Source organism: Cheilinus undulatus, linkage group 1 (assembly GCF_018320785.1).
Source record: "Cheilinus undulatus linkage group 1, ASM1832078v1, whole genome shotgun sequence".
Taxonomy (NCBI): domain Eukaryota; kingdom Metazoa; phylum Chordata; class Actinopteri; order Labriformes; family Labridae; genus Cheilinus; species Cheilinus undulatus.
Genome location: NC_054865.1, coordinates 30,218,394 through 30,246,354, shown reverse-complemented (window position 1 = coordinate 30,246,354; position 27,961 = coordinate 30,218,394). Strand labels below are relative to the sequence as shown.

The 27,961-nt window shown below is 39.6% G+C and overlaps 1 protein-coding gene across 7 annotated transcripts in view; it reads right to left on the bottom strand.

Moving 5' to 3' along the window:
* The window catches only part of LOC121509998 (protein mono-ADP-ribosyltransferase PARP6), a 40,841-nt gene that overhangs the window by 7,756 nt on the left and 5,124 nt on the right, over positions 1-27,961 (bottom strand). Inside the window, exons 5-23 of one of the 7 annotated variants that reach the window (XM_041787864.1) lie at positions 26,853-26,930; positions 21,513-21,622; positions 21,196-21,256; positions 20,917-21,007; positions 20,678-20,744; positions 16,686-16,835; positions 12,539-12,689; positions 12,087-12,218; positions 11,655-11,750; positions 11,316-11,408; positions 11,043-11,168; positions 10,172-10,237; positions 9,804-9,871; positions 9,425-9,473; positions 9,189-9,301; positions 7,718-7,790; positions 4,900-4,969; positions 1,577-1,656; positions 752-815 (exon numbers count right to left, since the gene is read on the bottom strand). In XM_041787864.1, coding sequence (XP_041643798.1) covers positions 752-815; positions 1,577-1,656; positions 4,900-4,969; positions 7,718-7,790; positions 9,189-9,301; positions 9,425-9,473; positions 9,804-9,871; positions 10,172-10,237; positions 11,043-11,168; positions 11,316-11,408; positions 11,655-11,750; positions 12,087-12,218; positions 12,539-12,689; positions 16,686-16,835; positions 20,678-20,744; positions 20,917-21,007; positions 21,196-21,256; positions 21,513-21,622; positions 26,853-26,930 — 1,738 coding nt within the window. Of the gene's footprint in view, positions 1-751; positions 816-1,576; positions 1,657-4,899; positions 4,970-7,717; positions 7,791-9,188; positions 9,302-9,424; positions 9,474-9,803; positions 9,872-10,171; positions 10,238-11,042; positions 11,169-11,315; positions 11,409-11,654; positions 11,751-12,086; positions 12,219-12,538; positions 12,690-16,685; positions 16,836-20,677; positions 20,745-20,916; positions 21,008-21,195; positions 21,257-21,512; positions 21,623-26,852; positions 26,961-27,961 lie in introns of those variants that run through there. The other 6 variants (XM_041787872.1, XM_041787889.1, XM_041787881.1 and 3 more) reach the window with 6 other exon arrangements.

Below are 27,961 nucleotides of genomic sequence, written 5' to 3'. Positions count from 1 at the left end.
AGTATCAAGGCTCTGATGAAACACTACGCTTTTGCATGGATTAAGAATGTTCTGGAAGGGAATCATCTGTTGATCAACTAAAACATTAAACTTCTAATCACAGTTTACTCAGGAGGGACCTGCATATGGTTCCTGAGATAATCTAAACAATGCATGCGCTAATGCATGCACTAATGCTTTGGATCATCAGCAACAAGCCAGTTTGGAGGGTTAAAGAAGTTTCTAATTTTTGTCTTTACGTGTTTTAAGATTGAAGTTTATTAGTTTGAAAAACATTTAATTATCAGTAGATATTTCTATTGGCAAAAACACATCTGGAAATATCAGCTCATCGGATGAAGCCAAAATCCAATATTGTGCATCCCTTCATGAAAGCCTTTTTTTTCTTTTGATCATCACATAATTACTCTCAATTAAAGATAAATATTGGCTGGATTTGTTGCACAAGCCATAAACAAGATAAGGAAAGAGAAAAGAGGCACCTCCTTGTCCACAGGAGGCAGCAAAATTAACATAATCTTAAGTGTCTTTTATAATAAATGTATTCAATTACAGACAAATACAAAGTATATTTTAATTTAAAGCAATACTCTGTACTCTGACATTTTTTTCCTCCCAAGACTTCATCTAGAATACTTTAACTCTACCAACGTTTGCCCCTTTTATCCACAACATAGAAAACTGTCCAACCGGCATTGACATGTATTCATTTTTAGCTTTGAAACATAACAGACCCTAAGTTTGTCATTACCTTCACAAAGAGCGATGCAGTTCAGATTTCGACTCTGAAGAAATCTTGATTGTATTGGGCGGCTCTGTAGACAAAAAAGGCGAAAGCTGTATTATTATAAAATATAGTTTTTTAGGCTGGAAATTAAGGTATATGGGTATGTATTAGTATTGCTGATCAGTTAGAGAGTAAATGTTAAAATTTGAGCAAAGTATTTAAATTCTACATTTTGTGTCAGAAAAATATGCAAAGCAAATGTTTAACAGGTTGAAACCAGGCTACTGTAACTTAATTTTTCTACTGGCTGATCTGGCATGTATGTGGTGGCAGCTTTTGTCATCACAGAGCTCAACAGTAACCACTCACTCTTGGACAGGTAACAGTGGGCTCTCTAGTCAAAGATGGTGCTGCAATACTTCCATGACAGTTCTTTACAAAACATTGATTATACGTAAGATTGTGTATTCTAAAAAGCCATAAATCATCTTTCCCCATTTAAATTGTCTGTCGTTAAATAAAACAACCATTTGATTCAGTAATAGTGGCTGAATGTGGAGGACTGTAGGTCAAAACCAGCCTCACCAATCAGAGAAAACTGTGATATTGTAGTATGTTGGTAGTGTTGTTCTCTTCCCCAAGATTGTAAATAAATCATGATTTTCTTAAAATGATGTTAATGAAGGAGTTAGTGGGCATGTCTTATCCCTCCACCCTCCCAGTCCTGTCCATGACATCCTAATGGCATTTTTCAGACTTCTGGCGTAAATATACCTCAGCTGAAACTCTGGGGTTTAGTAACACTTTAATGATCACCAGTTACTACTGTAAAATGTCCAGTTCTCTCACCTGTGGTATAGTGTTCATGCGGTTGTAGCGCTGCACCAGTTCATCTTTGGTGGGCATACGGTGCTGTCCTTTCCCCATTCCTGCAGGACACAGCACACACAGAGCAAACAAGTCAGAGACAGAATGACCTTACCTCCAGTCACTCAAGCTGTGAAAAAAAATTTTCTCCAGTGGTCTTAATCTCCTTCTAGAGAGAGAGAGAGCATTACCCACAGTGATAACCTTTGGGTGAAGGTTGTTGTTCCAAAATGCTAGAATATTTCAACAAGGACTGGAAGTGTCACATAAAAGCAATTAAGACTACTTATGATGATGTGGTTCATCTGCTTAGGTACTGTCTTTTATTTAATCATTCTGATTCAGCAAAGACAGTACAGTCCTACTGACAGCAGCCTTTCTATTAGTTTTTACTTCGAATAGATCCTTTCCTGGCCTTAGAACTGTGATACCATGACTAAGCATCCTGTTGATAATGACACCAGTGTGCTCTTAAGAAACTATCTTACCTTGCATCAGGACAAAACTAGACTAATATACAGTGCTTGATTTTTTATGTTTCTACAATGGTAGTAGAAGCTCTGTAGAAGCTCTTTAACCCAAATGATATTTTTAATGCTAAAATATAATTTGGGTTAAAGAGCTTCTACATATTGGTGTATGTAGAAGCTCTTTAACCCAAATGATATTTTTAATGCTAAAATATAATTATTATTGTTAATTTCAAATTTTCAAATTTACTGATTTACAAAAAAACGGAAAAAATAGTAAAGCACATTATTATTTCTTGATTCATATGTCAAATTATAGTTATTTACTTGCATTCCTGAACAGAAAAAATAGTTTTAGCGGTTAAATGTTACGCTTGATTAATTTCTGACTTCTCAGAAAAGCCCAGTGAGCCAGCTCAAATTTGGGTGAATTCAGTTTGAAATCCCTCATTCCTGTTCAAAATGGTAAAACTTCGAGAACTCACTGAAAATGAAAGAATCCACATTAAAGCACTTCATGATGCTGGATGGTCTTTGAGACAAATATGACAGGTGGTCTAATAAATTTGTTAAGCACTGTGGTTATTATGTAATCTGGCACAGCAGATGGATTTCTTTTACTCATCCATCTGGAAAACCACTAATACACAGCATTTGGGAAAGGGCAGAGCTTTTGAAAAAAAACTTTGAGGGTGACTGGATGAACGATCTGTCGCATATCTACGGGACAATCAGAGCAACAAAATACGTGACATAGCCGCTAACGAGCTGCGCCTGTGCCCCTACCAAAGGCGTAAACTCCATAAAGAACTGCGTAACATGAACCATAGCGGCTGTAGACATTTCAGTACACGACTTCTGAAGTTTTTGAAAAGAAAACTCAATGCTGTTCTTTGTTCTTCTTTTAACAAAGAAATGTTGTCAAGTTCTGATAAAACTGGCGCTTTAGCAGCATCCATGCTATTGTCTTCCGTCATAATTGCGCGGGCCTCTTGTTGCTGCTTGCTTACATCACGACTCCGCCACGCCTCGAAGTACTGCCTCTCGTCGCTGATTGGTCCTGTCACTTTCTAACCGTGCCCAAACGGTTCGGACAGGAGCTTTGCATGATGGATTTGCCAGTGAGAAACACGGAAAACGGGCGTATTCATCTGCTTTGCAATGTTAGGTAACATGGATATCGATTGTAAATTGTTATTGATATTAATACCAATATTGTTACCCCTTGTTTAACCAATTCCTTATCAGTACTACAATCAATCCTTTTCTATTATTTTAGGTAAAAAAGAAAAAATAGTATGTCGTGTAGAGCTTGAGTAAAGAAGGTCATGATTCCATTTGTTGTATCTATTTTATATTGATGAAAATTACACATTCCTCATCTTTACAACTGTGTTTATTCAAGTTTCTTGTCAAAAACTGAATTTTCATGTAGCTTGATGTGACATTTTATTTATATTTGCCTTACAGTAACCCTACTGAGTTTATCTTGAATGCTTGTCTACGAAGTAAACCAGTTAACTCCAACGCAGTTGATTTCACCACTGATTTTAACATTTGATTAAAAAAAATTTTTATTGACAGGACTTTATGCAAAGTTTGGGAGCACTTTTCCATACTGGTCTGAACAGATGAGGAAGAAATCTGTCCTGTAGCACCTGAAACTAGTGATAGGATTGCATGCTACTCTCAGTGCAGCCAGTCTATTTTCTTTAAACTGACTGTTGAATGTACTGCATTGATGCACGATGCTGATGTGCACTGATGTTTTAGCTCCAGTGACAGGATAAAACAACATTATGTCAAAGAATCTGAGACTTGATGGTAGTATTGAAAGGTTATAACATTTTTGATTATACAGAACCTGGTCTTTCCGTACCCAAGTGTCGATTTCCAACCCTCATAGTAAACCTAAATATCAACTAAAGCCGGGCAGTTAATTGATATTAAAAGACATGTTGCGATTCAATTGCAATATGTCCTACTATTTGTTTTTTTAGATCGCAGATGCTGCAATATTCTATAACCTGAAATGTGTGCCAAAATATCCGTTTTTTTTCTAGAATAGTTTGCAAAAAATCCTTCTTGCCTTATTTTTGTATAGGTTTTTCTTATTAAAAATAAGAATGACACAATCATTCCCTTCAATACACCAACTCACATTGCAATTTTGCAATTAGATAGTATTCAAAAATCACTTAGCCCCAGCTGTGATGATAATTGGTTACATGGCTGCAAGAAAAAGAATCGGTACATTTGGTAATGTGACTGAAGTATATAAATCAAAAATTATATCAATCATATTCATTCCTACATCCTCTAATTTCATCCTAACATATAGTCCTAGCCTACAGGCAAGTACAGTTTGGGTTTAATCTATCTAATATTGTGTTGGTTATAATTTAGACTAGTTTATTCCCCGTGTTTGTTGAACAATTCATAAGATGAGGAACTATGAAATTGTGAATCAAACAAGTAAAAGTATGTTGGTGCAGAAAGTGTACTTTAAATTCCTCAAAATCCACAACAAACAAAAAGAAAATAATATATAAAGTCAAGAAAGTCCAATGTAACACTCACAGATCCACTGCAGTCCCATTTTACACGGCCACATTAATAGTATGGCATGGTAGGTACACAAGCTTGCAGAAAAGATCCCCAATGCCCAGCTCCCAACATGGACACAACACTGAGCAACACAACAGGACAGCATTGAACAGCTCCCACATGTAGAAATGAAGTGATCCAAGATGATAATCAGGCCATGATACAGACAAAGAGCGAACGCAGTCAACATGGTGGGGGACCGAGTGGCAAAGAATGAGCTGTTCCTACCTGAGTATCCAAAAGATATGCTGGAGATGGGGCTCAGATAGATGCCCTTTCCATACGCTGCCCCATGCAGCTTGGGTTTGAAAAGAGCAGGAAGGAAGGAAGGGTCACTGAGCAGTTGCAACCTCACACAGCCACACATACAGACGTACTGTCACACAAAGAAATAACCTACAAATCCAACTTTTGCATATCTACAGTACCTATAAAAAGTATTCAACCCCTTGGATTTTTTACCCTTTTATTGATTTTGTGAATCAGTCATGGTTAATATAGTTTGGATGTCAAAGTAAAAACAGATTTCTTCAAAGTAATGTCAATTAAACAAAAATATTGAAGGAAAAACAAGTGACTCAATGAATATTTGCCCCCTTTATAGTGGCCGACTTAATTCTAAAGAGGTCTAGCTAACTGGCGCTAGTAGACTCACAATTAGTGAATTGGGGATCACTTGAATACAGTGAATGTGACAAGTGAGTGTAGTATAAAGACACATGTGTCTGAAAGGTCCAGTCACTGGATTATCAGTATTCCTGGCTACTTTTACACCATGAAGACAAAAGAAATCCAAGGTACTAAAAATCCCTGAGTTCAGTTAAATCCATCATCAATAAATGGAAGGAATGTTGTAATCTCTATGTAAATCTGCCTAGATCAGACCGACCTCACAAAGTGAGGGATCAAGCAATAAGACTAGCGAGAAAGGCCACCAAGACAACTGTTACCTGGATTCTTCACCGAAGCATTATGGGAAAGTGGCAAAGAGAAAGACACTGTTGATGAGTGTCCGAGTCAAAGCCCAGACCTCAATCCAATGGAGACTTTGTGGCTTGACTTTAAAAGGGCTGTTCACGCCCAATCCCCACGCAGCCCGACAGAGTTTGAGCAGTTATGCAAAGAAGAATGGAGTGAAATTGCAGTGTCCAGATGTGAAAGCCTGACTGAGACCTATCCACACAGACTCAGTGCTGTGATTGCAACCAAAGGTGCATCTTCTAAATAATGACTTGAAAAGGGTGAATATTTCGGCAGTCACACATTTTACAGTACATATTTTAATCTTATTGACATTGCTTTACACAAATCTGATTTAATTTCTATATTGATTTTTTTTTTTAATTATTTTTTTCACCAAAACAGCCTAATTCTAATGACCATGATTGATTTATAGAATCAGTAAAATGTTAAAAAAAAAAATCCAAGGGGGTGAATTATTTTTATAGGAACTGTATATACTGTATGTATTTTGTTAAATTTTTCATAAATGTTTAGCCTAAATCTACATCATTATGGAAATTAATTACAGACAAAATCCCAAACACACAAATCTAAAGATGAAGAATATCAAATAATCATATTCAAGAAAGGGAGACTGACTGATGTAAGGATTATTCTATACTTCAGAGTCATACCTATAAACTCTAAACACAATTTCTTATTACGGTGTAATGTGACACACACTGTCTTATGTAATGATCTTAAAATTTGTACGTGAAATGTGTGATAATATCTTCAGGCTAACAAGGAATGACAAAGTATGCCGCAGCGCCAAAATAAAGATAGTAGGGAATAACGATGTCTTACAGTGATGATGTGCTCTAACAATAAGAATGTGAAGAATTGAAAAAAGAAAGGACCACACAAGCCAAAGTGAAGCAAGCCAGGGCCATGAAGAAAAACAAAGAACTACCCAATAGTTTGGGAAATAAAATGTGAGCGAGATGAAGTGAAGGACGCAGAACATTTGGAAGAAAACAAAAGGAACAATAAATGAGAGGTTTTGTGTGATGGCAGGAGCTGGAGACAGACCCCATCCTCCTCCAACTCCTCATCCTTCTGCGAAACACAATGACGGGGGTGGGGGGGGGGGTGTCAATGCGCAAGGTGAAGAGGAGAGGGAAAAAGAGGAGGCAGACGAGCACTGAGGCGAGATCAAAGATGGAGAGGTTCAAAAAAAGTTGGAGAACAAAGCCGGCATAAATGAAACACATCAGCATGATAGAGCAATCAGGGCCGACGTGAAAGTTTCAAAGATCCTTGAGATTTCAGACTTAATTGTGTTTCATCTTTTCTTTCAGGACGTGCCGGTGTGTCTCCAAGCAGTCATTACCATCTCGATTGTGCAATGAGACAATTCTGCACCCTCTAGATCTATTCCTGTTTTATTATTTATCTATCTTTTACAGACTCGGGTCACAGATAGAATCTCCAACCACTGCAGACTAACATAAAGATGCAGACATGATTGAAAAAGAAAAACATGATGAAAGGAACTGTTTTCTTTTTCTGCCCTAAAACCATAGGCTTAAGGGAACATTTTTAATGAATAAAGGATATTTATGTACCTTTGTGGACTGATAATGAGTTCTTCCAGTTACTGACCTTCAATGGAACCCCTTCTTATTCACCCCATGAAGTCTATGAGCACTACCTTGGAGTTCTTCCTCTGCATCCTCCAGCTTCAGACCTAACCTACTCCATGCTCTAGGTGGTTTAACCCCACAGGGCACAACCGCAGTTTCCTGGCACTACAGCTGACACCACAGCCCCCTCCCTTTGTCCCACAACAGGAGGAGACATGCTGTCTGTTGCTGCTGGCTAGCTGAGGAGGCAAAAATCAGCCAGCATGTGCCAGGAAATCTCCTGTTGTGCCCCGCTCTCTAAAATGTCAATAATACAAAACTAACGCATGGGGGACTGGCATCCATTAACTGCAAAAATGAATCAGCCGGACAGCAAGCCTGCACTGTCCGGGAACAGGATCACTGTCCGAAGAGAGGGTACATTGTAAATATCCCAGGCAACTGCCAGAGTTACATACCTGCAGTTTGGTATAAGAGGCATTGACTAGTCCATTTCTCAGAACGGAGTGCCAGTTCTCTATATGGGAACCACTAGAGCAAGTGTAGACAAAGAAGAAAGAAAAAGAGATAAAACAAAGAGCTTTGTGAATATAAATGGTGTGGATCTCTAAGTGCAACCACTGCTGTGAAGCAGCCAGATCCGTGATGTTAAAAGCAATGATGTTAAAAAAAAGGCACTTTGGTGCAGTGTCTGCACTTGTCAGCACTTTTGCTGTTTTAATAAACTTTCATGAATTATTTTCAATGATTCCTGAATCTTTTTCTCTTGGTACATCTGTTTTTCATTTTGTATACCCTTGATGTATAAATAAGTTCTTCACATGAAGCTGCTCTGCCTTGCCAGTGTCTATGATGATTGGTAAAAGTAAATTTACTAGTATTTAACTTACTTTAATCACTCACTGTTTTAAATTCATCACTTAACAGTGCAAAATGTTTGCAAAAGTATTAATTCAGTCTTCTAATAATACATGCTTATGCAGACATTTTGCTGCATCATCTTGGTTGTCTTCGTTCATTTCATTAATGATTAAAAAAGTCGAGCAGATGAAGATCAAAGCTGACAACCCATCACTGTTCACTTCTCGTACAGGACGGGTTATTAGAGTACATCTCCCTGGGTGAATATCTAAAAATAAAACACAGCGGTCATTGCAGTTTCATTAGTGCTATTATTTTTAACTAGTTTTGAATCAGTAGGTCATTGTTTCCAAAAATGAACAGACAGAAGTTCTTATAAATGGTTCCAACTCCTGCAGCTCGTCATTAAACTTGATTATATTTCATTTCTGTTTATATCAGTGTAAATGATGATAGCCAAGTGCTCACATTTGGAGTGACCTGCTTAAAATGATTAAATTTGTAGTATTAACCAGCACTGCTTGTAAGTTGGTTGAACCCTATGAGTTCCCAGATGGGTCCTGTGTATCTAAAATATTCAGTGAAGCCCCATCTGCTACAGTTCAAATCTCTATCTCACAGACAGTACTGGCTCCAAGTGCTGGCTTTGCAAGGTGGTTTCTCTGTCCAAGAGAGCAGCCGCTGCCCTGTGCTTTTGTTTGTTATGGTTCCATAAAAATCTGCAAGAGTGGCATCTTGGTCAGCAACATAATGACCAGGTGTTACACCGACACATGTTCATGTTTGACTGTTGTAATGCTAAATTATGCATGCACTCAGTGACTAGGCTTGATTTGTGATCAATTATTTACAGCAGGTAATTTCTCACATTATAAATGTCCAACATCCACAAGCTGGACCATATAACCTTAATCTATCTTAGATATTTTATTAAAAAAAAAAACAAAACAAATGATTTTGACACCTAACCTTTACAGGCTATAAGATTTAAATAGGTCATTAAATGGAAACAGAGTTTTGATTGTGTAAATGCTGTATCAGCAGATGAGAGGAACAAAGTGGACTCACTGGAAGGCGAAGGTGCTGCCGTAGAGCTTCTTGGCAGTGCGGAAACGAGCCTCCTTGGCAGGGGGGCTGCTGAGCAGCAGGAACTGGTGGGAGGTGTGCATGAATTTCAGTTGCTATCATGATGAGGTCATGATGGACAAGTGGGGAAGAGGAAGAGACGCAGAAAGAGAGAATAAGTATTTAGCATTTAAAAGAGAATATAGGATGAAGAACACGATGTCATTCTGGCTCCCTACCCTACTCAGAGGCAGCTTGACAATATGAGATCTGTTACTGGAAATAATCCTGCAGAGAGACAGAGAGAAGCACAAGATAAATTAAACAACAAAGTTAAACTACAAGTTTAACTTTTCCAGGTATGCACACCAGCGCAGCCATGAAACTGAATGAATGCTACATGGAATTATACTATTGCTATTTTTTGACTTACCCCTGCTTTCTCACATAACAAGCTGAAAACATGACTATCAGCTACAGCTACTGTTCTGTCAGTGAACAACTACCATCCATTGTGGGTGTGATACGATGACCTGCTCTTAAAATTATTTTTGAAATCAAGTCAAACCCTGTTTTTACAGAGAGGGCTAAATTCTCAAACAGATCCTTTCTACTCACCACTGAAGCAGGGGATGGGCCAAAGGGTCAAGTTTGTCCATCTGTTTCTTGATCTCTAGATATGAGCCCTGGAAATAAATAGGCAAGGATGTCGTACTTTGTTTTTCACACATTTTTTTTTTTTAAACAAACAGCTAAATAAGAAAATCTCTACATACAGAAAAGTAGTATGCATTAAAGACATATGGGATTGACCAAAGTAGAGCCAAGAGTAACAACTATTTAACTCTTAAAAAATTTAGACTCCATTCTAGCATCCTCAATATCATAGTCCTCTACATAAGAGCTATGTGATGGAGTATTTCTATCATTATAAATATATACTTGAGGTCCAGCTGTGGTTCCCACCCCCCACACTCTTCTTGTACCTGGGTCATTTCCCGAATGGACATGACGCTGTCCAGTGCTTTCTGCAGTCTTTCATAATTCTTCTTCTGTGTTCATCGGTTGAACCAAACATCCATTGTATGCAATGAGAGAGGTAACAACATACAGGCATGTAAAATCAATCATAAAATGACAAGTTTGTAACATTTTATTAACACATTACCTAAAATATTGGCTGATTATGAGCCATTATTCAAAGCAATTCCACCCTCTCAACTAGATAGAGAATTTAGATGGATAACTAATCCATCATTGTAGCTTTTTTATCACTAAACAAGTAGGTAAAACTAAACTGATATGTACTACATTCCTGTCTGCAGTGACACAGAGGGCCACATCAGAGGCTCTTTTTTTGTTTTTCCTCTCCATTATGAGCCCCTCAGGCCCTCTCCTCTAGTTTGTCAGTGTATACACATGCGCTCCTTGGCAAAGCATGATGTGACGATGGAACAGCATACCATTGGTTGTCACAGCCTATGTGACATCCATTTTGGAAGACCTAATGGTAGCTAGTGCTAAGTTAGTGGCATAGATGGTCAAAAATGGATTAAAAAAGGATATAAAGAAGTACAGTATCTGAGTTACTGGTGTGGATTTAATCTTTAAATGCCCTGGAGAGTCGCCCAAGGGCTATGAAGGCATGGATACGGTCATTAGAACAGTAAAAACGGAGGGCTTCCAGGGGAAAAAAAATTAAGTGGTTACTAGTCCAAAATTTTTTATAATCTGTGTCTCTTCTTGTTGTATACAACAATGTTCTCACAGGGTTAAACAGGGTAAGAGCTGTGTCAGAATGGAAATTTGTTTTTGATTTAGTTAATAATTCACAACCATAGCAGTGAAGATGCTGACCTTTGGGTTGAATGCCAGAGTCTTAGGGTCATTGGGGTCAACGACAGATGGGTAGGGTTCAAAGATGATGCTTTTACGGGGGGACTCCAGAGCAGCTCGACACATAGCAACAAGTAGATCCACCACCTTAAGAGAGAAGGGTTTTACATACATGCCACGATTCCAGAAAAACATCTAAAGTCACCACTGAAATGGTTTGGTACTCTGATCTTTTTTCTTACAATTAATTGAACCTTAAAATTAAATTCTAACTGTGTGTTGTGTTGTTGTCACCTCTGCTCCAGTTGCCACCTCCTCTGCTGCTCCAGACATCACACCCAGAGTGTAGAAGGAGAACACACAAAGCTCCCTGGTGCAAACAGCAGGCTTTACAAACATACATGAACATAAACCGAGGGAGAAGAAACACATTTATTTCAATATATCACATTTTCACAGACAAATAGGTCTGCACAATCATATTGAAACACACAACATCTCTTTTCCACCCTCTCAACTAGATAGAGAATTTAGATGGACAACTAATCCATCAATGTAGCTTTTTTTATTACTAAACAAGTAGGTAAAACTAAATTGATGTATACTACATTTTTACTGTCTTGTGTGCAGTACCTTCAGCATGGATCCATTCTGAAAGACGTGCTGTTCGTCACAAACCACACAGTACTCGTTGAGCGTTGGGATCCTCTGCTCTGAATATTTCATGATCTGTCAGTAGAAAAACACGGTGATGTCTCTACTTATCACTCACTTTAGTGCTACCAGACACAGGGATAAAAACTGGTTTGATGGCTGAGTTGTGGCAAAACTGGAGTAAACAAAACTAGCTAATACACTTACTTACCAAATACTTTTCTGATCCTATGTGTTGCACTCATAAACATTCAAAGAGAACTACTATTTTGTATACATTAACTACTTAGCCAAATGTAGTTTTCTTCTTCTTCAAAAAAAAAGATTTAATTCCATTGCTAAACTGACTTTGGGCAGCAAAAAGCAAAGCACAGATAGTATGAGTATGCTCATAAATCCTCCAGGTCTAACCTGCACTAAGAAGCCGTACTCCAAGGTAGGGATGTTCTTGCAGTGTCCGCCCGCCTGGGATGAGAAAAACAATTCAATCAGCTGCCTCGTGGTAATCTGCGCTGGGGCCCTGGCCGCTGGGACAGCCACAGTCTGATGAGTCAAGTGAAGACAAAGCATTATGGGAAAAGGGCATAGCAGCCATGTTACGGTAGGGGTAAGGAAAGGCTCAGGTGGGAACAGTGCAGGTTGCAGGTGACTGAGAAGAGGGTCTGAGTAGATCACAGTGCATTACAACAACATAAAGTGAGGTGGAATCAACAAAACAGAATGGTATAGCATTGCGATTTTTAAGTGGTTCTAACAGCATCCTAATTTTCTAAGTTTGCATGCAAGTAAGTTCAATTAAAGGTGTAAAAGGAAAGACGACGGTCTACAAATCTAGGTGCTGATTTGCTCAAACTGTCACTGACCTGGCTGTTGGGTGGATAGCTGAAGAGCTCCCCTTTGGGGTTCTTCATGGTACATGAGATAGACCGGTTCATCAAGCGTGTCACCCTTAGCTCAGGGACGCTAAGCTTCCCCTTTAAAACTGTGTCCTGGATCAGAGGAAAACTTGGAGATCTAGGGAAAACAAGACACACACAAGATACACATGCGTTATTTAAAAAATGTAAGGTTCAGTTCTTTATTCGAAGCAATTTATATATAAAAGCAATTACAGAAAGGCACAGTAGCTTGCATTCATAATGCTGATGTGAATAAACTCTTAGATACTTCCTTGGTAAATTTATAGTGGCACAGTTATAGAAATGCAGAAGAAACCTGTCACTTGGACCAGAGTCAGTTTATTATCTGTGCAAACTTCTGCACTGAGACTCCTGTCAATTTTTTGAGATGTCATGACAGTCCAGTAGTAAGTGAAGCTAACCTCCTTCCAGTCGGCCAAAACTCAATCCCAGAGCACGAAAAACTGTCAAAATGTTCAGAGTACGACAGAAGCAAGACGACTTCGCTCTCCCAAGGGAAAATTGGTTGAGTGTGTCAGATTTTGATTTCAAGCCAATCTGCAGCATGCTATGTCAGAACAACCTTTCCCTCACTTTCTCTCACTCATTTTTCTTTCTAAAGCGTCTTTCACAGACCCACCTCATAATTTGTAGATAATAAACTTAAATGTTATCTATCCCTCAGATATCACATAGATTTACTGAGGTTTGTGGTCTTATTCATTTTTCTTTTTTTGTTTTTTCAAAATTAATTTTTAGGGGGAGTTTCAGTCTTAATACTTAAATCTGTATTGGTTTTAGCCACATTTCAGTCATATTTACAGATGAGGACAGAATTAGTTACTCCTCTATGGAAATTTCATTTTTAAAAGTTTTTCCAAAGTTGTGTTAAACAGAGCAAGGATTTTTTATACAGCTTTTCCCAAACCTCCTAGTTTTATTTTGGATGCTTACATTATTTTACTTTGTCCACAGAAACAAAATCCTTTCACAAAAACCAAAAACTACCAGGGTCAAAATTAATAGCCCTCCTTTAGAAGTGACCTTTTTGTTAAGCCATAGCACAAACCACTATTGTACAATGAAGTGCTTTAACTTCTTAATGCTCAAAGCCTGTAAAATCAAGTTAAACTTCAGATTATCTTCCAAATTACACAAAGTCCAAAAACGTCCGTAAGGGTTTGAGCTGTCACTGGAGAAGGCAACATGACAAAAACAAAAGAAATCAGTTTAGACTTGAGGAAAATATATGTTGCTTACAAAGCAGGAGAAGGGTATGCAAAGTTATCACAGTGTTTCCAAGAGTCAAGAACTAAAGTGAAAAGTATTACCAAGAAATTCAAAGAGAGCAACACAGTACAGAATAAGCCTGGCAAAGGTAGAAAGAGAACGATTTCAATGATTCTGAAAAGAAAACTGGTGGGAGATTTGTCTAAAGACCCCAGAACAACTGCCAAGACACTGGTGAATGGCTTAGCCAAGTCAGGATGTAGTTTCAAAGAATACAATCATTAAAGCCCTGCACAGGAATGGACTGACCAAGAAAAACTCCACTTCTGCAGAAGAGACACCTTCATGCCAGGTCTGCTAAGGACAACCTGGAAAAAGAAAATGCATACTGGAAGCATGTCCTTTGGTCAGATGAGACCAAACTAAACACATTGCTTATGTTTGGACAAAGGAGGCCGAGGCATATAACCCAAAGAACACCATCCCTACTGTGAAACACAGTGGTAGGAGTATTATGATGTGAGGATGCTTCTGGAATATGGAACTGGGGATCTCACAAAGGCGGTAGGAATCATGAAGAAAGAAGAATATGTGGAGATTTTGAAAGAAACTTCAAGCAGTCAGCAGCAAAACTGGGTTTGGGTCGTTCGTTTGACTTCAAACATGACAATGACCCAAAACATATGTGGCTCCTGGTGAGGAACTATCTCCAGATAGCCAAAATGACTGTCAATGTTGTGTTTGTGTATTGTGTTATGAATGTGCAAACTGTATTAGTTAAACATGGACCCCAGTGAGAACAGACTCTAGCATGTGCTGAAGTTAATGGGGGCAAAGTAAACAAAAAAACAAATCCTCTTTAAGTGTTTCTGTTGTGTCTTTCTTTCTGTTTTAAAGGAAGACACAAAACTGAAGAAATGAAATGATTAACAATATCAATACACTGAAGGGACACAGGTATACGGTGTCTGAAGAGTTATTAACTATACACTACATCAAACCCTATACCAGGCGTCACCAAATGGCGGACCACAGTCCGGGCACGGACCCAGACGCCATCCAATACGGACCTGGACCCAGACCTACAATCATTAGAAAGACAAAAAGAGTAGACGAAAAGACGAGTGAGCTGAGACAAGGAGTCTAGGACCCTATGATTTCTGCTAACGTGGAAATCATAGGGTCCTAGAATCGCGGAATTGGCCAATAAAAACGGAATCTAGTATTTAACGTTGAAATCACGAAAATTTGAATGAATTTGACTGAAATGCTGTGTTTTTTATTAAGAGGAACATAAATCTGAGGAATATGTTCAGGGGGAACACTAAAGCAGGGCACTTCACAAACACTCACTCTGCCCCCTCCTAAACAGTAACAGCATGCCAAAGCATCTGCATGAAACACCGGCAAAAATCCCACAGCTCAACGCAAGGTAGTACAGGACGACATAATGTTGAACCTTCAAGAAAACTCATCTGTTCTTCAAGTTATTTTACCTCACCACACCAGAGAGTCACAGAGCGACTCTGCGAGAGGCACCTACTCACCCCTCGAGGGGTTCAAACTCGAGTCGGATGGACTCAAAGTCCTGCAGTCTAAATGATGTTACATTCGAGTAACAGCTTAATAATTCCTCCCGTAGATAGTGTAGTTCCCTTTGGTTGCTAAACGAGCCAACATGTGTCTGCATTAACGCAGTCTAATATGAAGGAGACAGACAGACAGCGAGGATGAAAGTTACAGTCAGGAGTAGAACAATGCAGCATGAAACTGCATGCACTGTGACAGACTGTGAGAGTTAAAAAAAAAAGTTTAGGAAGTAGGCTTACTTTTAACCATTTAACTTTAATATTACTTTCTTATTAAGTCACTATCACTCTGTGTTTGTGAGAACAGAAGGATTTCTTCATTTACATTAGAAACATCAGTTAGGATGTGATTATACACATGGATGTGTAAAACGTTGGAAATATCTGACTGTTACACTGGTTATAGTTATTTTATGTCAAGGTTATCAAAACTGTGGCTCCTGGGCCAACTGTGGCCCTTTTTAGATAAATTTAAGGTTATTTCTATTTAATCAGTGAACATTTTATTCATTTACATAAACAGGACAATTTTTATGGTAAAATTAGTGGAAAGGTTAAAAAACTGAATTCCAAAATATTAAAACCGAATTTGGCAAAAAATAAAACGGATTTCATAGGGCCCTAAAGGAGAGATTCACAGACGGAGAAACTGGTGAGCTGTAGACAAATTTTCATATTTTATCAGCGCAACAAGTCCCTGAAATCACACCCAGATTTACATATCACACTAACTCAAGTTAGACATTATGATGTTCCGGACCTTTGATTTAACATATTTTCTCTGACTGGACCTCTTTGAATTTTAATTGATTACCCCTGCCCTATACCTACTTTTAATTCATTTGCTGGGAAATGACTGTAAAAGCTGTGTAAGAATATCGTTTATCACCAAATGTAAAATGGTTAGTGCTAAATATCAGTTTATTAACATCTGTGATAACTGATATGAACATAGAAAATAAAGCTCATGAGTGATGGAGCAAAAGCATTAAAACACATTTTTTACCTGGTTAAATGTTCTTTGGAAATTACAAATATATTGTCCCTGGAGGAGACTGTGTTGAAAATATCCTAAATACCCTCAAACAAAATGACCTGTACCTGGTACTTTTCTTGCATCCCTAAAACTGTTTAATGGTAATTATTTGAAAATTTTACAAAATACGTTTCATTTAAAATTTGATTGTACTGGATGTCAGTTCCAACATAAAATATACAGCATGCTAAACATGAAGCCCAGACATTGTTTTGTACATGCCTTGAAGGATAAATAAAGAAAGCGAGAGACCTACTTGGGTATGGGGGAGAAGATGCTGAGCCCAGCACGGAACTTCTTGATGGTTCCCCCAGCTTTGAACCAGCTGTGCCTCTTCTCCTGCTGTGCCTTGAGGAACTCATTACTGAGGTGCTTCCACTGCTGTGAGGTGAACGTGCTCAGGATCCTACCATAGGACATCAAGGAGAAGTATGCATGATGAAATATGAGTGAATTGCTCTTTAAATCGTAAGGTTACATATGTAACCATGCTTCTATGAATCCTGGATGACCGCCAGAGGCAGTGCTTCAAGCACTGGATAACACATTGCGCATACCCAGGTCGAGTAGCTATACCAACAAAATCGCATGTGACACTGCTGACCCAGACAGCCTATATCTTCTGGTGTCATCAGGGAATCAGTTCCTATGGAATCTTCTCGCGAGATCACAAGGATTCCGAGTTACTAAGTGCTCTGGCGGTCATCCAGGATTCATAGAACCACGGTTATATACGTAACCTTACGCTCTATCTTATCCTTCCTGACCACAAGAGGTAGTGCTTCAAGTACTGGATGACCTATACCACTATGGTCATAAGGAAATCCGATACGTACCAAATTACTGCATTGGGGGCTTACTGCATTGGGGTTGATCCTTTTGCCAATGCAAAAGGATCACCCCCAGGGAGATGGGTGTTGGGGATGTTCACTTTGTAGAACCTCGTGAATGTGTTTGGAGTCACCCAAGAGGATGCATCACAAATGGCCTCCAGGGATACCCCTCTCATGGCTGCCCATGACGTGGATATACCCCTTGTGGAGAGGCACTGCACACCAGATGGCAGTGGGCGACCATCTGCCTGATATGCCTTGTTAATAATGTCCACAATCCAGTGGGACAAGCGCTGCATGGAGACAGCACTACCTCTCTTAGGACCACTATGACAGACAAACAGTTGGTCAGATGTACGTATGTTAGCTGTGCTATATGCTCTCAAGGCACAAACCGGGCACAGCACTGCTGGCCTATCATTATCTTCCCCTTGTGGGGGATCGAAACTCGCAAGCTGAATCAGTTGATCAAGGTCTGACCTTGACAACACCATGGGCAGAAAAGCTGCATGTGGCCACAAGGTGACCCCACAATCATCTGGGTGCTACCTCAGACATGTAGGGCTGACAGACAAGGCATGGAGCTCCCTGACAAGCTTTGCTGTAGTAATGGCGAGGAGGAAGGCTGTCTTCACCGATAACCACCTCAGCCTTTGCCAAAGGCTAAAAAGGAGGCAAACACAGATGGTCAAGTACGAGGGACAAGTCCCAAGTTGGTACTCTAGGGGCTCATGGGGGACAGAGCCTCATAGCTCCCTTTATAAAAAGGGTAACTCACCTGTGGCGACCAATTGTGCTGTTGTTGACTAGAGCATGACAAGAGGAAATGGCAGCTACATACACCCTGAGGGTAGACGGGGAATGGCCGGAATCCAAGAGGGATTGCAAGAACTCCAGGATAGCTGGTACAGAGCAGCATTCTGGGTCTACATGGTTGTCTGCAAAACAGCTGTCACCTGTTCTCAGACTGTAAGCGGATAGATGGGGCTCTGGCATTGAGGACTGTCTTATGGACAGAAACTGAGCAGTATGTCAACATTGGGTTGGGCCCTGCAGCGGCCAGACCCACGGCTGAAGGCGTTGAGGGTTGGGATGCCAAATCTGACGCCCCATCTGTGACGGGAGATCCTGCCTGTTCGGGAGGCGCCATGGTGGGCTGCAACAGAGTCTGTGCAGTAGTGAGAACCATGATCTCCCTGGCCAGAAGGGGGCCACCAGGAGCATGTGAACCCTACGTCACACCTTCTGAATCAAAGGGAGTGGAGGAAAGGTGTACAGGAGACCCCTTGGCCAGTCGTTTGCCTGGGCATCCTGCCCCAGAGGACTGGACTGTTCTCTGCAAGAGAACCAGAGGGGCAATGGGTTGTGGCTTCTGAGTCGAAAAGATCTACCTCTGCCTTGCCAAAGAAACCCCAGATGGTGAGCACCACCTGTGGGTGAAGATGCCACTCCCCTGGGGAAGGCTTGTCTCGTAACAGGAAGTCTGCATCCTGGTTTCGCTTCCCAGGCAAGTACATCGCCCTTAGGCTTGCTAGGTGTGGGGCTGCCCAAGTCAGGAAGTCCAGGGTCACCCGCAGTAAGCGTGCAGACCTGGTGCCCCCTTGATGGTTTATGTGCGATATTGCTGTGAACCGGCTTGAACAGGCCACTGTCTCTGAGCTGTTCAGTTTTGCCAAACTGCACCCCAGCCTGTGAGGGAGGCGTCTGTCGTGACAGTTTTGTGCCGGGCCGAAAACGAGCCCATAGTTACACCTTTCTGCAAGACCTCCTTCTCCCTGGGGCAAGGAGGCACTGCCGAGACACTATAATTGGTCTGTGTCTGTGCGACAGTGTGTCTATATGGAAGCTGTTCAGCCACCTTTGGAGGGGGCACAGCGACAGCAAACCCAAAGGCACGACTGTTGAAGCTGCTGTCAATTTCCCCAGAAGCTGGAGGTATTTCACATATGGGAGCTTCCTGCTCCCTCGGAAGAGGGGCAAAGGTCCCAGAATATTGTTTACCTGTCTGCGGGATGGACATGCCTTAATCAAAACTGTATCCAGATCCACACCGAGAAATGTGATGGTCTGGGAAGGAATGAGGCAGCTTTTCTTGTGGTTAAGCCTGAGGCCCAGTTGGGCAATGTCAGAAAGTAGAGCTAGCGTGTCCTGGAATACCTGCGACTGGGACGGTGCACAAACCAGCCAGTCATCCAGGTAGAGGAAGACTTTCATGCCCTGGGATTGTGGGGGAGACAGTGCTGCTGCCACACACCTGGTGAACACACGCAGGGACAGGAAGAAATCTGAACTGAAAATGGCAGCCTTGAAGGGCAAAACGGTTAAACTGTCTGTGAGGGGGGAAAACGGGAACATGAAACTAGGCATGTCTTGCCTTCCTCGGCCTGAAGGGATTAAAAAAACAGCCATCATCTGCTGAAGCTCTGCAGATAGCTGGTCCACCTTAGAAACAAGTTCGGACTCCTTGGCCTTCTTCCTCAAAGAGGAGCCACCGGCTTCTGCAGCCCGACATTTGGACCGAACAGATTGGGCTGGGGTCGCCCTTTGAGCTGGGTCAACTGTGGAAGAGATAACTGGTCTGATGAAGCTACACCACCCAGGAGTTGCTCCACCTCAGCCAGCCTGGCAGCCCTCACTGCCCTAGGCAGGTAGCTGTGGTTCATGCAGGGATCCTCTAGGATACACTCAATGGAAAAACGTTGCTAATAACAGCAGTATAGTGCAGCAGGGTTGCTACCTCTATAGCAAAAGGCTATCGTGTTAGCTCAGCTGACCCGCTTGACCTAACACCACGATAAACATAAACACTATTATTCTGCTGCTGTGGGCAAAAGCACACCACCAGCAAGGGAAAACAAAAGCCAATACTCAAGCATCGGGAGCAACAAACCGTAGTTGTGGCAATTCAAAAGATAGCCAAAAGGCTAAGCTGTCCCAGCCCTTGGAGGGCGACTGAAGATGCAGCTCCTACCATGATAGTCAAAGGGCTCCCAGCAACAGCTGCTTGAAATTGCTACTTCTTAGTCCGACACCTGTGAGCGAGAAGATGTGAAGGAACTGGACTCTGATGACATTGGAAGACATAGGCTGTCCGGGTCAGCAGGTGTCACAGGTGACTTTGTTGGTATAGCTACTCGACCTGCGCATGCGCAATGTGTTATCCAGTGCTTGAAGCACCACCTCTGGTGGTCAGGAAGGATGAAATAGAAGATTGTAATGTTGTTTGTTTACTTTATTTATTTCATTTTGATATCTTAATCAAACACTAAAAAAGCTTATTTCTTATGCAGAAATTAATCTGACTTTTGGCCTAGATTAGAAATTAATTTGACGCTGCAAATAAAATACGTTACTTTTTGTACAATGCAGATTTTCCCTAATATAACCAGTAAATACAGCAAATTATATGACTTACTTTTTGAGCTGCAGGCCCAGGCTAAAGCCTTCTTTATTGGAGGGCTGGAACACTTCTACTGACGGCTCTAAATAAACATGACTTGTATTACTACATTGTCAACAGATACGAACAGGCTCTTTCTTTCACTCCCCCTCCTGTGTAGCACATATTGTACTCACCTCCCACATTGAGTGAGTGGCACAAAAACCTTTAGTCCCTCCCAGAAAACCAACATCCACATAGACATTTTTACTCACCAGGTCCGTCGAGATACTGGGAAAGAGAGAAGCGCAGTCTCAGAATAATAGGCTCTGTTCTGATAACTTTCCAAGCTGTCGCAACCTCTTCCTGAGTCAGACACACATACACATAGATACACAGCGTTAGCATCCTAATTAGGGCCATTTCTCATGATATAAATAAATTATGAGTGCAAGATGCATTATAAATGGTGTTACTTTACAAAATGTCAACGTTAGACTAGTAATGGGAAAAGACAGAGGAGGGGTGTGCAGGGAAAGAGAATGCTGACTCACATCCAAGAAGCCAATGTTAATATGAAGATCGATGTCCACGTCATCAATAGTCCCATACTCCCTGTGCACAGACAAATAACAGATACTGTCAATTTATCAGAGCAAATGGGATGCATTACTCTCTAACTCTTTAAAGTGATTTAATCATAGAAAAGGCCTTTTTTATTTTAAAGTATGACATGCCAAGTTAAAATCAGTAGATGATATCCTCATTCCATGTACATAGTACTGCTGGCAGATTAAATCATATCACTTCTCATTTTTTTTTCAAACAGGTCTCAAACTGTTGGACGTGTATGTGTGTGTGGTTGTTGTACCTAACAGAGATAGCACTGTCAGTGTAGATGTCTTTTACTGCCTCTATATCTGCATCCAGTTGAGGGTGGCGGTACAGATCAGCAGCACAACTCCCCTGTAACAAGCAACACTGGACACAATTACAGTACAGAAAATGCTATAGAGCGGTCCTTCTGGAATAGTTTTTGAGACAATTAATCAAACAAGTGTTAAATATTTTACAAAACATTAAAAGCAAATCAGTACACATATTTATTAAAAATATATCCATTAATTTAAACAATTAACTCTAATGATTTACTACTGACATTTGCAAAACCTTAACAAGCCACGCTTGCTACGTAAATCATTGTTTGCTGTTAGCTACAGTGCCTTTAAATAGCATTAACCTCCTTGGATGTATAACCCTGTTACTGATTTAACGAATCAACCATGGTCACTATAATTTGGCTTTTTTTAAAGTCAAGAATAATACAAAAAACTCCCTTGATGTCAAAAGTGAAAACATATTTCTTTAAAGAAATGTCAATTAAACAAAAATATTGAAGGGAAAATAAGTGACTGCTTTAATATTCACCCCTTAGTCAACAGAGGTCCAGCTAATTAGTGCTAGTCGTCTCACAATTAGTGAAATGGGGATCACCTGAGTGCAGTGAATGTGTCTCAAGTAGGGCTGTCACAATATCAGTTTTTCACTTTACAATTATTGTGGGCAAAAAAATGTCACGATATTACCACGATATCAATAAAGCTGTTTTATTTATTCTGTAGCATGTGCTTTTAAGCTTTTCAAAGTAAAAAAAAAACATCTGATTTGGTTTTTTTTTTTTTCAGTTTGGCATCAAGAATGAAATTTCCATTTGTGATCAGCAAGGTCAATCTGTTTATCAAAATCCAAGATAGTTCTTTTTACATTCATCAGTTATCAGAGATAACATACTTTCACCAGAGTTAAAGATTCTGGGCTTTTGAGAAAACATTTGGGGCACAGACCCTGCAAGCCCCCCCATGGCTCCACCTCTGACTGATAAACTTATCCACCACACAAGATTTACACATCATAATGCCAAAATAGTGTCAGAAACGTAGGGTTATAAACATATTAGGAAATAATTAATTACAGACATATTTCAAGAGCACCTGCAGCAGTTTTTTAATGAGGCTTATCCTGTTAGCTCTACTGAAGAACCAAGTTGCTGCATTAGGATCAGGTCTGAATTTAATTTTTGCTTGCACTAAAACTGTTTAAGTTAGTAAACAAGGAACAGTCTAATTTCTTTAAATGCGCACAGAAGCTTTAACACTTCTTATATCGCTGCAGACATACAGTATGAGTGTCTCCACTGCTCTGATGCGCCTCATGATGCACAGGAAGGGACACTGGCACAGAGATACTGAGCCATCACACTGTTACATGAGGGGAAATCCCTTCTATCCATAAATATTGGTCTCTTTTCATAAAGCGTTTAATTTACAGACAAGGACAGGAACAGAAAGGGGCAAACAGAGTAAAAACGAACTCTCTGTAGGAGCTGACGGAGCGCTGCGCTCTTTGGCACTCGCGAACAATGATGAGGAAAATAATTCCACCTACGGCTTGAAAAACAAAGGATGTAGTCTGTAAATATCACCCTGATGTTACTCTTATCAATATTGTCAAGTTAAATTAGTCCAGGCTGTCAGCTGCCGATGTTTTTGGAGCGTTGTAGCTGACGAGGATGTGAGACTTTTCTTTTGTGCTTCATTCAGTGAGAAAACTTGGTATAGAACAGTGAAAAAACTTTATTTGTCAAGGGCAGTGCTTGAGTGAACACAATATTATCATTTCTAAACCTGAACGCAGCTTCTGTCATTCCGTGTTTTATGTGGATGGTCAGACTTCAGGAGGAATTGGACGCGCATGTTGTGGGTGCAGGTGGGAGGGAGAAATGACACACACGCACCAGCAGGTATTAATGATCAGGAAATCAGGGGGAATGGGCAAGTAGGGTGTTAGCTGTTCAACGTAAGGCTCTATCTCTACATCCTGTCCGTTAAGAGCTGTGAGAATGAGGAAAAAGAAAACCTTTTTTTTCTCTAAACGTCTTGCTGGGCTGCCAGTGTGCGTATGCCAGGGGCACGCATGGAGAGAGAGAGAGAGAGGGGCAAAGTGAGGCTTGACGGTTTCACGAACAAGGGGCGCAGAAGTTAGAGGAGTGCAGGAGTTGATGATTCTATTACATTGATGGACTTATTAAAAATGTTCAGGGCTCGTGACGGCGCTGGAGTAGCACTGGATCATTTACACGATATTATCATATGCACATTTTTAGCATGATATTGAAATTGTATTTTTTATACCATGGTTATCGTCAATACCGGTATAAAGCGACAGCCCTTGTCTCAAGTAATTGTAGTATAAAGACACCTGTGTCTGGAAGGTCCAGTCACTGGTTAATTAGTATTCCTGGCTACCATTACACCATGAAGACAAAATAACACTCCAAGCAACCCAGAGAATGGTAATTGAAAAGCATAAGACAGGGAAAGGATAAAAAAAAAATTCCAAGGCACTGAATGAAAATCCCCTGGAGTTCAGTTAAATCCATCATCAAGAAATGGAGGGAAGATGTCACATGTGTAAATTTGTCATTAATGCAAATAACAGTCAGGATATTTTTCAAGTCATCAGCCATTAGAGCATAATTCAAATGTTTTTATAAAAACTGACCCAGGTTTTTCATAAATGCTCCTGGTGTCTATACTTGAAGTCAGGCTCTCTTCCTCTCAGCTATGAGTGCATATAACAGATCCTACACTTTCATCCTTAACTTCACTGGGCTGCTTTTCATGTTCTCTGTGTAGAAATGAGCTATAAGTCCCAGACTGGATTTACATTTCAATCACAAGGGCTTGAAAAAGAGAATGACTAACTGATTAATATCCTTTATGGGCATGATCATTGAACTTTAGGAGGTGAGATAATGGTAGCTGGGGAAATGAATTTGACAGTATAGCTTAGGAATGATACTTCAGTTTTTGTAAGGTTATATATACCGTGAAACAAAGTACTTTATGTTTTAAAGGACAAGCAAACTTTTACATTTGATACTAGCCTAGAAGTCTGTACATGACTGGCACATGCCTCACATTTAACAGAACACATTGCTGCAAATGAATTTAAATGTTTGACCAGCTTGCAGCAAGGCATTAGGAAGGAAATGTCAAGTCAACTGGCCCATCTGTTCTTCATTACCAAAACAAAAAACTCAGGGAAACGACTAGCCACATGTCCATGAAATTTGGTCCAAATTCCCCAACAGAATGGTTCAAAGTTCAGCACAAGATCTGCGTCTGTTCATTTGAAGCTTTTCTTGTTTACTTACAGGGGGATATGTTGGATATCTGACAGCATTATTCTTAAGGTTACTATTCCGATCCTGGTGATGTGAAAAGTATGATGACATAGCTTATGTCTTGATTTGACACATTTTAAATCAAAATATAATGAGTGGTTGATGTTTTTTAAGTCTTTGTTTATGAGTATCTACTAATATCCATGACTAAGTTATGAATGAAATTATGTGTTGTTTTTTTAACACATTTTAAATCAGAAGGGCTTTCAAATCATGGGTGTCCAAACTTTTTCACTGAGGTCAAATTACAGAAAAAGATAAGGATGACTGGAGGACTTGTATGAATTCATGGTCCGGTAGACGATACAGAATCTCTAAATGTAAACTGAACCAGTTAAAAACTCATCTGTGCCCACTTTCATAAGTTTTTGAATAGTGTTTCTTGAGGCTGTAGCCAGATGAGGCAACAACGCCATGGTGTTCTCTGCCCCCTTATCGTTTACCTTTATATTTCATCTCATTGTAATCTGTCTTGTCCTCATTGTTATTAATTATTATTATCATTTTTTACACTGTTTCTATGAATCTCATGTTATATGGGTCCATGTAACATATGTGGTTATGTGGTTGCATCGGTTTGTGCAACTCTGTGTACATGTGGATTATTGTTGCTATAGTTTTAATTCATTACTTAAATATTATCTGGCAGCTTTACGTGTGCAGCACTTAGAGTCTAGGACAAATTTCCCTGAGGAGATAATAAAGTGTTTCATATCGTATCAACTTTGATACACCTTAATTTTGGATTATTTAAGTTAGCAAAACCACGATAATGTAGCTTAAAATGTCATTACAAATTGAAAGAAATGACAGCCCATGTCAAAGATTTCCATTAATAGCTGGTGAGAAATAAAGACTTTTAACAAATGCATTAAAGGATGCCTAAAACAAAACAGGAGATGTAGCATTTTTAATTACTCTATATGTGCTGTAATTTTATGCAACTGTGATGTAAAATGTTACCCTATAGTCTTTTAATTTTTAGAACAACTGTTATTTTCTGTATGTGACTTTTTATATACACTTGATATTTTCCCTTTTATCTTGCTTTCTTTCTTTTTTCTAAAAGTCTAACTAGGGACAGAAGATGGAACTAGCGATAGATATAATCTCCTTATGTGACATACCACCTACTTATAGCTTGTTTGTAACAGGCCAAAGTTGTACTATGTAATTTGCATTGTCCCTATCAAATAAACTTAATACATAGATAAAATAGATAGGACCAATAGCCAGTAATTGTTAAGGATTTTGGGGTGGTAGATCAGATTTCAGGGGTGACCCTGTGAGAAAAACTATGTGCAGCAAAGAAGGGAGACACTGACTGCTTATTTCAACATTCAGATGCAAACCCAGAGTAATTTGCACAAAGCTATGCAACTTTATAGGGGTGTTCCTGCTTTGAGATGATTAGCATGATGGGCTTTGTGAGCTAGACCTTGAGATAGAGCAGACAGCAGAGCAAAGGAGTACCATTCATACTGCCATTTGCCACTGTAATCCTTTAGTCCGTAGGGAATTAAGAATCAAGGTATTATTTCAATTGTCAGTAGGTTCAACATTTATGCTGTTGTCTCAGTTTAGTCAGTCTTTTAAAAAAAATGTTTGTTTACAGAGCAGCACCACCTACTGTCAAAACACAGAAGCATAAAACACTCAAGCGCAAGCATCATGCTGTAAATTAGGGCAAATTTTGAGTTCTATTTTTACAACTTGCTGAAGAGAAATTTAAAATAGACCATGGATCATATTTTGGATACCTCTGTTTTACATCATTACATCATTAAGTGAATTATCTTTTACATTTTGTCTTAAAATAAAATAATACAATTGAATAACTGATAGAGGCTGTCTTCTGGCAAAATTTTTCAACAATAACAAGGATTTATAAGAAATCAAATGTATGTATTCTGAAAAAACCCAATATTGATATATAGATGTACTGTTAAGTGGCCTCCTCCGTACCTGAATGCCATAGAGGAACTGTTCTGATTCGTTTTCTCCATCCGACTCCTCATCTGTCCAACACTGGCCTTTGATGTCCTGTGGGCCCACACATTGTGAGAAGGCCATTACAGTAGAGTGGACAGAAAATGCAACCTCTTTCTATCATCCTTTCATTGCACATCTTTCCTCACATCTCCCTATTTAGCCTCCCATTCGTGGGCTTCAAAACACTGCTATATATAGCATCTCAAACAGAGAGAAAGAGAATGATTTGTTTCCAAAGGACAGGATACTCACTGAATTTCATCTTCAAAAGAATACTCATGTGACTGTCACAGAAGTGGAGTTCATAAAAATATCTCTCCTCTTTATAAAAATAACCATGATATGTCATTTTAGTAAAGCCTAAAGCTCAGAAGAAGAGTCCGACTTTACCATTAGGCAAAATTAGGCAACTGCCTGGGGCCCCGGCTACTAGGGCCCCATTAACACATAACTAACTTAACCCTTTCTCCTGCACCAGATGGTAATTAAAGGATTAACACAGTCATTAAAAGCACAAATATTAAGGAAACCTGGTCATGTTAAAGTGGCATCAAAGCCAGTTCTAAATGGTAAAATCTAGATAAAAATACTTTTTCAGATTTTTTTAAGGTCTTCCTTTGAGTAAGTGATTGGTGAAACAAATATTCAGGTTAAGTATTACATAGCTCTGATGTCACATTGTGATTAAATTTCTAATTAGAGTCTCAAAAAAATTTTTGACATTTTTGATATCCGCCTGGATATTTAAATACAAAAACATTGCTAAACAGTCATTTTCTTGTTGGTTTTACATCAAGCTACAAATAAAACTTTTTTGACAAATAAGATTTCAAAAGGGAAAACCATTGATGTGGAAGGCCCCATGCCTGCTTTCGCCCAGGGCCCCAAAATTGCTAAATTCACCACCGCTCAGAGGTCCTGTTATATAAATCTATTGTATTTCACTTATCTATATGACTAAACAGAGCTAACACAATATCTGAAATGTAGTTGTAAGGTCCTCTATTCTGCTATTTTTTTAAATAGCTTCTGTACTTCTCTCAAAGTCATCAGTAAAAAAAAACCTTTAAATCAGCTGCAGG